At 40.5% G+C, this 12,857-nt stretch overlaps 2 protein-coding genes across 2 annotated transcripts in view; one reads left to right on the top strand and one right to left on the bottom strand.

Annotated features, from left to right (window-relative positions):
• Positions 1-1,438: 1,438 nt before the first annotated feature.
• LOC103372308 (tubulin beta-4B chain-like) lies at positions 1,439-5,390 on the top strand. The gene is made up of 7 exons (XM_008301918.1): positions 1,439-1,574; positions 1,768-1,876; positions 2,700-2,810; positions 3,033-3,277; positions 3,403-3,725; positions 3,835-4,179; positions 4,296-5,390. The coding sequence occupies exons 1-7, from the start codon at positions 1,518-1,520 to the stop codon at positions 4,444-4,446; spliced, it is 1,341 nt and encodes a 446-aa protein (XP_008300140.1). The 5' UTR covers positions 1,439-1,517; the 3' UTR covers positions 4,447-5,390.
• A 4,414-nt stretch (positions 5,391-9,804) lies between these two features.
• LOC103372299 (zinc finger MYM-type protein 4-like) overlaps positions 9,805-12,857 on the bottom strand; it is a 31,481-nt gene continuing 28,428 nt past the window's right edge. Inside the window, exons 28-32 of the mRNA XM_008301907.1 lie at positions 12,694-12,808; positions 12,009-12,266; positions 11,767-11,878; positions 11,594-11,662; positions 9,805-11,160 (exon numbers count right to left, since the gene is read on the bottom strand). Of these exons, the coding sequence (XP_008300129.1) occupies positions 11,016-11,160; positions 11,594-11,662; positions 11,767-11,878; positions 12,009-12,266; positions 12,694-12,808 (699 nt within the window). The 3' untranslated portion in view covers positions 9,805-11,015. The remainder of the gene's footprint in view (positions 11,161-11,593; positions 11,663-11,766; positions 11,879-12,008; positions 12,267-12,693; positions 12,809-12,857) is intronic.

Here is a 12,857-nt window from a genome sequence, read left to right as displayed (position 1 = left end):
TTTTTTTTTTTTTTAAGGCAGTGACTTTAAATATATAACATAAACTAACGCCAAAACCTGTAGCTGTAAAAAAAAAAAAGAAAGAAAATCCTAGAATTTCATTTTTTTTAAAGAAAATCTAGCATTTTCACAAAAAGACTACTATTTCTTTTTTTATTTTATAGATGTAAAAGTTAGATTCAAGTTTAATATCTTTAATGTATCCCTAAAATTAATTACAATTAGTGACAACATAAAAAGAACCATTGGTTCCGTTTACATGGATTTGTTTGTTAAATGAGAGAAATCTTGTATGATTAAACACGTTTTCATCACAAACATGTTTTCGCAGATGTATGATATCTGTAAGTTTTGGTAAATTGTCAAAAGTGACAAACAGGTCTTTTAGTTTTAGTTCTCTAACTGACATTTTTGATTACCTCAGAAAATAACTGCAACAATCAAATGTTTTAGTGAATGTATGAGATATATTATCACTCCTCTGTTTAGCTGAGAAAATGCTACGTTACAAAAACAATGACATAAATAATTTTTACCTTCTGATGTATGGAGTTCGACTAGAAGCCACATAAGTGAGTTTCAGACTCTTGAATTTATCCACATAATGCATTTGAGCATTAAAGATTCACTTAAGCTCATCACACCTACATACGTTTATTTTGGAATTAAGATACTGAAATGATAAAACAGATTTTTTTTCGGTGTCTTCTTGTCAGAGTGAGCTTAAATTCAAGCACACGCTGCATCCTCAGAATACTGTACTAGAGTATTTATAAAGGACAATGGAAATTATTGTTATAGAATTTAACAATCTACTTGGGAGTCACTTTATTCATAAATATAGCCTTATATCAAAAACTGGATGAAGTAAAAACTCTTGGCAGTTGACTGAACACCTGTTCAGGTGAGTTATGATGCTCCCCATCACCTATTTTTAGTCAATAGAACTAACTTAGAACATAATATTAATTACCTTCTTTCTAATCTTATCGTGTAGGATTGCTTTTCCAGCCTATTGTCACCTAATAAATGTTAAATCAAGAAATAATATATGATCATCCATTACCTCAGTGGCAGGTTTAAGGTAAGATTTCTGTTGTGCAACAGAAAGCTCCTGTATCAGGGCCAAAATGAGAATCCTGCTTAGATGTGTTACTGAGTTGTTATTGAAACTGAGATGTTGCATTGTGCACTTGCGCTTGCACTTGCATGCCCACAAAACCCGAGGGTTAAGTGTGCAACAGCAAAGGCGTTGTTGTGTGTTAAATTCAACTGTATGTTACCAAGGGAACCGAGCCCCCGAACACTATCCAATCAAAACTCGAAAGCAAGTTGTCTCGACCAATCAGCTGCCATGTGGGCTTTGCCTGACAGCTATCTGCACCAATCGCCTTTGTCGGCGGTTTGTATCTGGCGACAGTCCCACCTACTCAGGTTAGTCAGTTGGTGCAGAGCTCGAGCGGCAACAACTTTTCCTGTGCGGTCACTGTTCAAAAGTTCTTCAATTTCGACAGAAAATGAGAGAAATTGTTCACCTGCAGGCCGGCCAGTGTGGCAACCAGATCGGAGCAAAGGTGAGAATCGCTTTAGTTTGAAAGTGACGCACCAATTCATAGGAAAAAGAGAGCGAATGTTAAATTTGGTTTAGGCGGGCTGCTAAATTAGCTTACTTAGCGGGAAAGCTAATGATAGCACTGCTGGTTTTGACTGGTGGCGGTAAGTCCTGCTAGTTATCAAGCTTATTGAACTTATTCTCTATGATTCCAGTTCTGGGAGGTAATAAGTGACGAACATGGCATCGACCCGTCCGGGACATATCATGGGGACAGCGACCTGCAGCTGGAGCGAATCAGCGTCTATTACAACGAGGCAACAGGTTCACTTCACTTTGCTAACTGTTCTGTGCTACTGAGTTAGATTATCTCATTTCTGGGTGAGCCGAGGTAATTCAATACCTCACGGAAGACTTGTTAGTACCGTTGCTATCCTGCAGGGGGGCATTATGTCACCAGAAGCCGTTAGAAATCAGTCTTGAAGTGAATGGGCTCCTCCTGACTCTGCGTCCTGGTTACTGTCGCTCAGTTTCCATGACACAACAAACCAACAAACCGTCAGCTAACACAATAGCCAGCCATTACACCGGCTCTAGCTTCTACTTGTGTTTTAAACCCCTGCTGACGTTAAAAATTTAAATTAAAAAAAATACAAGGGAGGTATTATGAGTAAATCAAATCAGCAGAACATAAATATGATAACTAATATTAGGAAATATAAATGAACAAGTTTCCTAACTACGTCAAATGAAAAGCAATTTGTTAGCAGCTTTTCATATGGCTTTGGGACTTGTTGGTTAGTTCCTCTGTGTCTGTGCTGGCAATCTAAACTTCATAGCAATGATTTATAATTGATATCAAACAGGTGACTTAATCTTAAAACATCCTATCCTTGATCTATTACTTTTTTATTTCACTTAGCCTGTAAGATAGCTAAAGTTGTTAGAAATGGCGACAGCATCTTCACAGAGCTGAAAGTGGGTCTGAATTATTATTTTTTTTTATGTGTTCTGTCAGCATTTCAAATGATTAGTTAATTCCTACTACTCAAATAGAGTAAGGTCAATGCAGGCAACATCTTGCAGTTATAGTTTCACAGTTTGCTTCATAAAATAATCTTTTTTGTGGGTATGCGTTCATCAACAGGTGGCAAGTATGTCCCTCGTGCAGTGCTGGTGGACCTGGAGCCAGGCACCATGGACTCTGTGAGGTCTGGTCCTTTTGGTCAGGTGTTTAGACCAGACAACTTTGTCTTTGGTGAGTATTTAAATAAAAATTCAAATTCATTTGGCAAATGAAAATGCCCTACTTGTCCTGTGAGAGTAAAAATGACAGTCACGTTCAGTGTAGGCACTTGTCATTGCATGTAAATTGTGTTTTAATTTGCAAATAGGAGTACGTCAGACTTCAAATAGATTAAGATAGGGGAGGTTCTGACCCTGCAGCTGTGAAAGCTTTTTGTATTTGCATGTAACGCAGGCCAGAGTGGAGCCGGTAATAACTGGGCTAAAGGCCACTACACTGAGGGAGCTGAGCTGGTCGACTCAGTCCTGGATGTGGTGAGAAAAGAGGCCGAGAGCTGCGACTGCCTCCAGGGCTTCCAGCTCACACACTCCCTTGGAGGAGGCACGGGCTCTGGTATGGGCACACTGCTCATCAGCAAGATCCGAGAGGAGTACCCAGACCGCATAATGAACACGTTCAGCGTGGTGCCCTCTCCTAAGGTCCTTATAATGAATTCAAATATTTTCAGATTACATGTTTGGCCCTCTGCCTGCTTCCTCCCTGCTTTAACACTTTTGCATTTTCCTCCCTTTGTTTCCTCCATCGCTTCTCTCTCCTCCTCCAGGTGTCGGACACAGTGGTGGAGCCATACAATGCCACCCTCTCCGTCCACCAGCTGGTTGAGAACACAGATGAGACCTACTGCATTGATAATGAGGCCCTGTATGACATCTGCTTCCGTACACTGAAACTCACCACACCCACCTATGGTGATCTCAACCACCTCGTCTCAGCCACCATGAGCGGGGTGACCACCTGCCTGCGCTTCCCTGGCCAGCTCAATGCTGATTTGAGGAAGCTGGCCGTCAACATGGTCCCGTTTCCTAGGCTGCACTTCTTCATGCCAGGCTTTGCTCCTCTGACCAGCAGGGGCAGTCAGCAGTACAGGTAGAGAAGCAGCCCCCTGCTTTTTGCAAACTCATCGTGACTCTTAAGTTGTAGATTGTTTACTTTTCAGTTAAAATGAATCCCAACTGAGTTATCTTTCTGTTTCTAGGGCACTGACAGTTCCTGAGCTCACCCAGCAGATGTTTGATGCCAAGAACATGATGGCAGCTTGCGACCCACGCCACGGGCGCTACCTCACGGTCGCCGCCATCTTCCGAGGCCGCATGTCCATGAAAGAGGTGGATGAGCAGATGCTGAACGTGCAGAACAAGAACAGCAGCTACTTTGTGGAGTGGATCCCAAACAATGTCAAGACAGCAGTGTGCGACATCCCTCCACGCGGCCTCAAGATGGCCGCCACTTTCATTGGCAACAGCACGGCCATTCAGGAGCTGTTCAAGCGCATTTCGGAGCAGTTTACTGCCATGTTCCGCCGTAAGGCCTTCCTGCACTGGTGAGTAACGCACAGCGAGGGAGAGGTTCATGTACTTCTGTAGGCCTGTTCTAAGCCCAAATGCGTATACTAACATGCCGCCTGTGAATAAGTATTTTACTACTATGTTATTTCAGGTACACGGGTGAGGGCATGGACGAGATGGAGTTCACGGAGGCTGAGAGCAACATGAATGACCTGGTGTCCGAGTACCAGCAGTACCAGGATGCCACAGCTGAGGAAGAGGGAGAATTTGAGGGTGAGGAGGGTGAAGAGGACTTGGCCTAGACTTCAACCATGAAACTTTTCCTACTATGCAACAGTTTAGGGCTGGACAGTATCGTTGATGTATTTGTCAAGTTATGTAAAGTTTATTAAAGTTGTCCAACTGTAGCAGGGGTGTAGAGGGTTTCTCCAGCCTTGGCTTATATATGTTAGTTTTTCTTTCTGTTGGCAGTTCTCTTCTTGTCTCCTGTCTTGATTAGGAATGTTTTTATCCTGTTCTGTTTCTTCTCTGTTTGGATGGTGTCATCGAAACATCACATCCATGAGTGGCATCATTCAGCATTCAGCACCTGTCATCACATACCCACACAGAAAACAAACATTTGGGACTTATTGTTAAATTTAAAACGAGCTATGCGACAATCAACTACACCAAAGGTTAACATTATGTCCCTGGTTAGGTATATGTGGTAGGGAACTCCATTTCTTGTCATGTTTCAAACTCCACAGACTGCTGGTTGTCGCACATGCATCAGTTTGACATCTTTATCCAGACACAGCAGACAGTTGTTGATTCTTTGTCCACTCAGTGGTGTGTTGTTAAGTGGCACTGCTGCTCACACTGTTAGTCTCCTTCAAGCTGCAACTTTAAGATATATTTATGATAAAAGCGAATGTAAAACTGACCAAGGCATTCTTTGCTGAATCTGACACTTAGTTTGTCAGTCGTGTTTTGACAGAATTAAGCAATTAAATTTATTGACAGAAAACCTTAAATGTTAAAACTTGTGTTTCCTGAAGGGGAGGAATGAGGTGTCACATATTGTATTTGATATCAGTCCCTGCAGGGATGTGATGTTCAGTAGAATGCACGTTGTACCAAGTGAATCGACTGGAAGGGAACTTAAATGCACTGCAAGACTGACAGCAACAGTGTCAGGAACTGGTCAATCCAGTGTAACTGTCATTGTGTGTGTTGAATAAACGTTTTTGATGGTTCTATTCTCTATGGATTACTGTTACTTTTTTTTCGCCTTGTCTGTTCCACAAAAGATGAGTTCAGCCTTCCACTACAGATGGGTGAATATCACACACTTGTTTACTTACCCCCCCCCCCCTTTTTTTTTTTTTTTTCTTCTTAATAGTAGATAACAATGAACACAGGGCTCTTAACAGGGCGCCAAAGAACCAGGACAATAGAACATTGTCTCTGACAGCAATAATAACAGAATGCTATGCAACATTAAATAAATAAATAAACAAACATCCATCCATCCATTATCTATACACTGCTAATCCTCAGTAGGGACGCTGGGCGGCTGGAGCCTATTCCAGCTAATTTAGGGCAAAGGCAGGGGACACCCTGGACAGGTCACCAGTCTGTCAGAGGGCTACACTTAGAGACAGACAACCAAGCACACTCACATTCACACCTACGGACAATTTAGAACATGGAAACTCCACACAGAAAGACCCTGTAGTTGAACCCAGGACCTTAGTGCTGTGAGGTGACAGTGCTCAATCATGCCGCCCTCATTGACACCAATGCTTTTAAAAAGGTAAATAAATGTCCAACAACTTGTACTTTTATAATTGTTTACTTGAGTATTTCTATTTTGTGCTCCTATGTACTTTTTTTACATGTTACAACAGCACTAACATGCTGCTGACACTATTAACAAGTTAATCATATCATATATAATAATTTATCAATCAGAGGGACCAAACCAGGACTTTTGCTTTAATACTTTAAGCACATTTTGTTGCTGATTCTTATGTACCTTTACTTAAGTTGGGTTTTCATGCAGGATCTTTACTTGTAATGTATTATTTCGTTGCTGAAGTGGCACTTTAAATTAATTTAAGGATCTGAATACTTCTTTCACCTCTGACTTTTATATTGCAGCTGGTGAAGGTGAAGCTGATTTTAATGACTTTATTTCCTGCTGGGTAGTTTGTAAATCTCCTGTCAAGACCAATAAAACTTTATATTTTGTATTATTCATCTGAATATGCAAAGTGACTCAATTAAATGTTGTGGAATCAAAAGTACAATGTTTGCCTTTCTAAAAGTGTAACAGATAGTGAACATACTCCACCTAAACTGATACGTGACGATACTAAACACCTTACACTAAGGTGAAGGCCTTTTTTTAAAAAAATCAACATGTGTTTTATATTCGTGGGAATTATGCAACTGGTGATAACGTGTGATTTATATCTGTTGGTGCAGAAAGGAAGCTGGACATGTGAAGTTTTTATCCCTCAAATCAAAGGACGTTATCTGGCTGAACAGGTTTGATAACATCCAACATCCTTATTCACTGTCAGCTTCTTTCCTTTAAGCCTTATTTAACGACACAAGCTCACCAAGATTCTACACAACTAACAACACAGTTTGTGTGTGTGTTTGCTGAATTATAAACTGCTATCACTGAACTACATACAACATCTTTTTTGTCACTTTACCTTGTGTGACTGTTATATGTGTCTAGAATTTATGTAGAAAAATCAACAGCCTTTGACCACCATAAGAAAGTTAAGTAGAGCCATTCATGATAAACATGCTGAAAACACTTATCAGCAGTCATCACCTACTGACAGCAGAGGGAAAGAATCCAGAATATTTGAATAACTGATAACAAATGTACGTCATTATGTTCCTGTTTCTCTTGTTCATATGCAGGCAGAAATGATCGTGTATCCTTTAGAAACAGATTAATACAGACAGTGAACTACAGTTGTGGAGGACAGCTTACACAAGGAGAAGTCCAAAATGACGGAATTTGTAAGAAGCAATTCAGAAAATTCAGGTTGCTGTTGTCATTCAGCACAAGAAAAAGTAACTTATCTATTAAAAGATTCATCTTCAACATTCAAGAAAAGCTGGAAATGCTTATACTTCAAAAATATCCATCCATTATCTATACACCGCTTAATCCTCACTAGGGTCGTGGGGGGGTTGGAGTCTATCCCAGCTGACTCAGGGTGAAGACAGGTGACACCCTGGACAGGTCACCAGTCTGTCAGAGGGCTACACTTAGAGACAGACAACCAAGCACACTCACATTCACACCTACGGACAATTTAGAACATGGAAACTCCACACAGAAAGACCCCGTAGTTGAACCCAGGACCTTAGTGCTGTGAGGTGACAGTGCTCAATCATGCCGCCCTCATTGACACCAATGCTTTTAAAAATGTAAATAAATTTCCAACAACTTGTGCTTTTATAATTGTTTACTTGAGTATTTCTATTTTGTGCTCCTATGTACTTTTTTTTACATGTTACAACAGCAGTAGCATGCTGCTGACACTCTGATGCTTCACTATTAACAAGTTAATCATATCATATATAATAATTTATCAATCAGAGGGACCAAACGAGGACTTTTGCTTTAATACTTTAAGTACATTTTGTTGCTGATTCTTATGTACCTTTACTTAAGTTGGGTTTTCATGCAGGATCTTTACTTGTAATGTATTATTTTGTTGCTGAAGTGGCACTTTAAATTAATTTAAGGATCTGAATACTTCTTTCACCTCTGACTAGTGCTTTATTTTTAAAGCGATGTTATTCAGCCTCAGCAGCAGTTGGATCTCTAATATTGCTGTCCAGTTGACAACACCCAGTGGTTTCACTGCTAGTCTTATTTGTTCTGGTGTGACCAGTGGCTTCTGGTGGCTCATGTTGGCAAACTTCATCTCCCATTACTGAGTTTATTCACTGTCATCGTGACTTGCCTTCTATCCTGTGGTGACTACATGGGATCACAATCAGTGCTGTTTAGCAAAGGATAGGATTACATGAACTGTGTACAGTATTGGGTTAATTTAGCGTGAAAGTGATTCAGACAGTAAACTCCCTGAACAAACAGCAATGATCTCATAGCATCAGCTGTCCTCAGAAGCAGCTCCACACAGTGGAGACTTGTGATAATGAAAGTTCCTGAAGTCTTTGGAGCTCCTCCAGTCAGAATGTAAAGGCTGGGACAGTCCCACTGAGGACACAAGAAGCTACACACACTTTTCCAATGCTCCCACCCCCCCCACGACCCTAGTGAGGATTAAGTGGTGTATAGATAATGGATGGACAACATATACATGTATTAGCAGTAGTGTTGTGTATGTATTAGAAGTCACTAGCAAGCCACCAGCGACATGTTAGTACTGAACATATAAAGAAAATCAAACAACAATGGCCTGATTTTCTGTTTGTCTCATCATTTCTCCATAACTGACGCATTCACTTATCAAGCATTAGTGTAACATCAGGAATAGACAGACTACTTCAAATTAACATCAAAACCAGTCTCAGTGCGTAAAGAGGATGAGAGAATCCCACACACAAAATGATCTTAAACACACAGATTTTTAAAAACATTTTATGTATTTTTTTTATGAATCGATGTTTCAAAACTGCACAAACTGCAATTACACTCTCAGCATCACGTTCCATTTCCATCATGCTTTTCGTTATAAATCCTTTGTCATAAAACCAAAGAAAATAAGACTTAATACTTAATGGTGATACAGCATTTTGTGAATGACATAAAACATCACTCTGTCTTTGGGCCTTTTCTTACTGAACAACCATCAAATTGGAGTTTCAAACAGCAGCGATAATATTGAGGCAGTAAGATCTTCATGTCCACCAGCGGTGCTATGTGACAGCATGTTGTTTAAAGAACATCACCAACGTGAACTCTGGCTTTAACATCAGTCAACAATGACTTCTTTAACCGTGACCATGGGGCAGCGGGGGCTGGTCTGATCTGTGGTGTTTGGAACGCCTTTACACTGTAACTTACATTTCACATAAAAACATGAACATGAGGCAAAAGTAAAGACACTTCAGCCTCTGTGTCAAAACATGAACAGCTCAAACAGCAAAACAGATGAAAACAACAGCAAAGGCAGTAAAAAAAGAACCCACTTCCTGTCTTCCATAAAAACAAAGAACAAATGTCCTGTTTTCACCAAATGTCCACACAAACATACCCTATGGCCCAGAGTTTTAGTAATGCTTCTGTTTGTCCAGCAGAATCCCTGCTCCTGTTCTCAAAAAATACAGAATACAATCCAGAATGACAATAACCAGCGTATTATGCTTTAAAGGCATTTATGTTCAGCATGTGTACACGTATTTGGGTAAAGCGTAGCCTTTCCTTGTCGAGCAATGTGTCACAGTTAGGCTTCCGGTTTTGATGGTTTGTCACAGCAGCCGGATGTTTTGAGTCCCCAGGATTCAAAAAGCAGTTGAGAATCATTACAGAAAACAGGAATGAACCATGAGATATACACGGCATGAGGTACAATACAGGAAACCTCAAGGGTTAGTACAAGTATTTGTCTTGTACTTCTGAATCGTCTGCTGCTCATTCTCTAAAGTCCATTTTTATCTCCAAACCAAGTAGAAGAAAACAAATAAAAAGTTGGGATAATGTTTCAAAAGAGAGGATAATGGCACTGTTAGAAATAGGAGAAACAGGTTTAGAGATATTGGAGTATATACACTGAAAGCATACGGGGAGCAGAGGTCACATGTAACTGTAATAAAAACAGTAACCTTGTTTTTCCAAATATTCTAAAATCAGTAAAGGTGGTCTGCGAAGGAACACAGCCACGGGGTTTAGAGTTGAGCAGATTATATGCTGGTAGTGAGCGACTCTTTCGCTTTTAGTGAGAGGTCAAAACGTGATGGACAAGAGGGAGGGAAAAGGGAAGGTCAAAGAAAAAAGGCCACACGGGATCAGCAATATAAAATGGGAACAACATAACATCTTGAAAACTAGATTAAAGTAAAACAACAGATGAGAGGCACTGTGAGTTTTCTCTTTCATTACAAGAAGGGTCATACTGATACATATTAAAGTTGGCTTTTAATCAAATGTCACCCAGTCAGTGTTGCCCACATACACTATGTATTATGAGTATGATGCAGTCTTAGTGTAATATCACTTCTCAAAACTACATTTTCTACTCGAACTGAGTGACTTTTTAACCAACTTTTCTGCAGATATGTGTGAACACAACACATAAATGCTGAATCACATTCACTCAAAATGTCATTCTCTTAGGTTTTGGTGAACAAGATATGTCCTGAAAGCAGCTTCAACCCTGAAGTACTCAAATCAGCTTTTAAAATTCTGACAAGCCGATACTCTCCGCTAAAAGTGCTGAAGCAAAAAGGGGGCGACTGTAACAAAACGATACATTTGGACTCCTTTATGAACAGATATGACAGTCAGAAGGGTGTAACTGCTCTGTAGTTTGCTGCTGATGCCAGTCTAGCATGGTGGGAGTGTGTGTCTGAAATGAAAAGCTCATCTGACAGGCTTGACATTGACCGTTACTGCGAGTAAATAAACAAAACTGGGTTCACAATGTGCTCTTTTACATTCCCTTTTCCCAGTCTAACAATATCAGATGTTCATAAACTCATTGTGCATTTCTGTGAGGAGAGGATGGTGACTGAGGTAACGCGACACAATGACCTCTGTAGGGTTGTCTCTCCGTGACAAAGTCTCTGTTCTTTGTGTTTCTGTTTGTTCTGTTTCAAAGAAATGTCAGCCTCAGTCTAAAATGACTAATGAGGGTACGTACAGTTTTAATTCACTGTAAAATCAGCATCACTGTAAGCCGTCAGCCTCGGGGGCGGCTGAAGACTGTGGCTGGGCTGCTCCCTGCTGCTGAACCTCTCTGACAGCCAAGATGCGAGTGAGCATGCTCTGTAGAGTGGTGCTGTCCAATGGTTGAGAAGTGAACCAGTGGGAACTGTTGAGAAGAGTAACGGAAATGTTTAAAAAAAAATTGTATTTTTTATCCATTTTACATTAAAAGAGTCTTACAGGTTTTACAAATAGATAGATTAACTTTACTGTCTGATTTGTAAACCAAAGGTGGAAATGTATCTCTAACTAACATTGTTATTAGAGCAATACAGATAAAACACAAGAAAAAACAAATACTAGAATAAAAGATAACTAATGATAAAAAGTTTTTAAAACTGAAAAAATCAAATGCCAGCTATAAATATCAAATATCAGCTTAAACCTTTCTTACCCAGAGCTAAATCAACAACCACCAACTACTAATACCGTTTTCTATGTTTGACATTTACAGATGAACACTTTTGACATATGACCTCAAACTTATTAAAGGTTTTAAAGCAAAACTCTGCTAGTAAGTGACACGCGGTGGCTCTGACCTGTGTGTGTTGACATTCTGTTCAGGTTGGAGGTAAAAAAAATTGGCCGTTTTCTTCACAGACTCTGGGCTGTTGGAGAGAAAGAGGACAAAGCAGATGTTCAGCTTTCTGAATAGCAGCACCGATGCTGGCTCGTCTGTAAATGTACTCTGTGTCAGTGTGTGCAGTCTCACCATCTAGAGAGGTAGAACTCATAGAGTCGGACAGGACATTGCAGAGGGTTGGTGACGTTTTCTATCATCTCCAGGTCTCCCTCGTTCTCCGCCTGCCTTTTTCTGACTTGCTCTAGAAACAACAGAAACACCAAAACCCAGTCAGTCACTACAGACTTACACACACCGCAACAGTGATAAATGAATTTAATATTACTGCCTTCATTTAAAAGCACATTCATGTATCATTCTGTGACACCAACCTGTCTCTTCCTGGTTGGGTGTAGCAGTGCTGCTTCTCTGGAACTGGAGGTAGAGAACTTTGCTGGTTCGACTGCTGGATTTGGTGTGTCGAATTAAATTTGAAAATGACAGGAACTGGTGCTGCTCCAGGGTGGTGAAGCGGAAGTTTTTGGTGCAGAAGAAGAGCAGCGTGTTGAGCAAAACTATAGGAGAGTACGCGCCCAGCTGCTTACACTCCCACAGGTAGGACTCCTCGACACGGGAGGAAACCGCATGACCTGGAGGAAGGAAAATATCTGGCTTTGTTAGCTGCTAAATACTCCTCTGTGTATGTGTGACTTCTGGTTGGAGCTGAGCAGGTAGCGCTCAGTGGGTTTGCTGGAGCTTTTAAGCTGCTGTGGTGCTGATGAGAGTATCTAAACAGTGAAGCTGCTTAAGAAACAAAACAAGAGCCAAAAAGATGCAAGAACACTCTGGTTTGACACTTGACTTTGGAACCCTTTTGACCTCTTGTTTATGTGAAAAATGTTGATTTGTGCAGCTTTGAAATTGCAGGTAATCTGAATCTAGCACAGGAATGGTGAACTCCAGTACTACTAGAAAAAACATAGATACAGAGAGGTCATTATTTATGGAAATATACCAAATATGGGGTATGAATTCACAAAGATGTGAAGAATTATAACTTGTAGTCAACGACTGTACCACTTGGTAGTAGCTTAGGTTTCCAGAGTCGAAGCATCTCAGTGATCTCGGTGGCAAACTGACAGTACAGCTTGTCAGTAAAGATGTTCTCTATTCGGCCCTTGATGAACAAATACTGTGCAAACAGAGAGACACGGGAAAGACGGAGTCAATACGAGAGTAAA

Source organism: Stegastes partitus, unplaced genomic scaffold (assembly GCF_000690725.1).
Source record: "Stegastes partitus isolate 25-593 unplaced genomic scaffold, Stegastes_partitus-1.0.2 Scaffold36, whole genome shotgun sequence".
Lineage (NCBI taxonomy): Eukaryota > Metazoa > Chordata > Actinopteri > Pomacentridae > Stegastes > Stegastes partitus.
The sequence above is the reverse complement of the archived record's forward strand: the minus strand, read 5'-3'. Positions and strand labels throughout refer to the sequence as shown.

Excerpts from the sequence above, each read along its gene's own strand:
- LOC103372308 (XM_008301918.1), top strand. The coding sequence starts at position 1,518 with ATGAGAGAAATTGTTCACCTGCAGGCCGGCCAGTGTGGCAACCAGATC. Across the intron at positions 1,575-1,767 it reads GCAACCAGATCGGAGCAAAG|TTCTGGGAGGTAATAAGTGA; the intron begins GTGAGAATCGCT and ends CTATGATTCCAG. Across the intron at positions 4,180-4,295 it reads CGTAAGGCCTTCCTGCACTG|GTACACGGGTGAGGGCATGG; the intron begins GTGAGTAACGCA and ends ATGTTATTTCAG.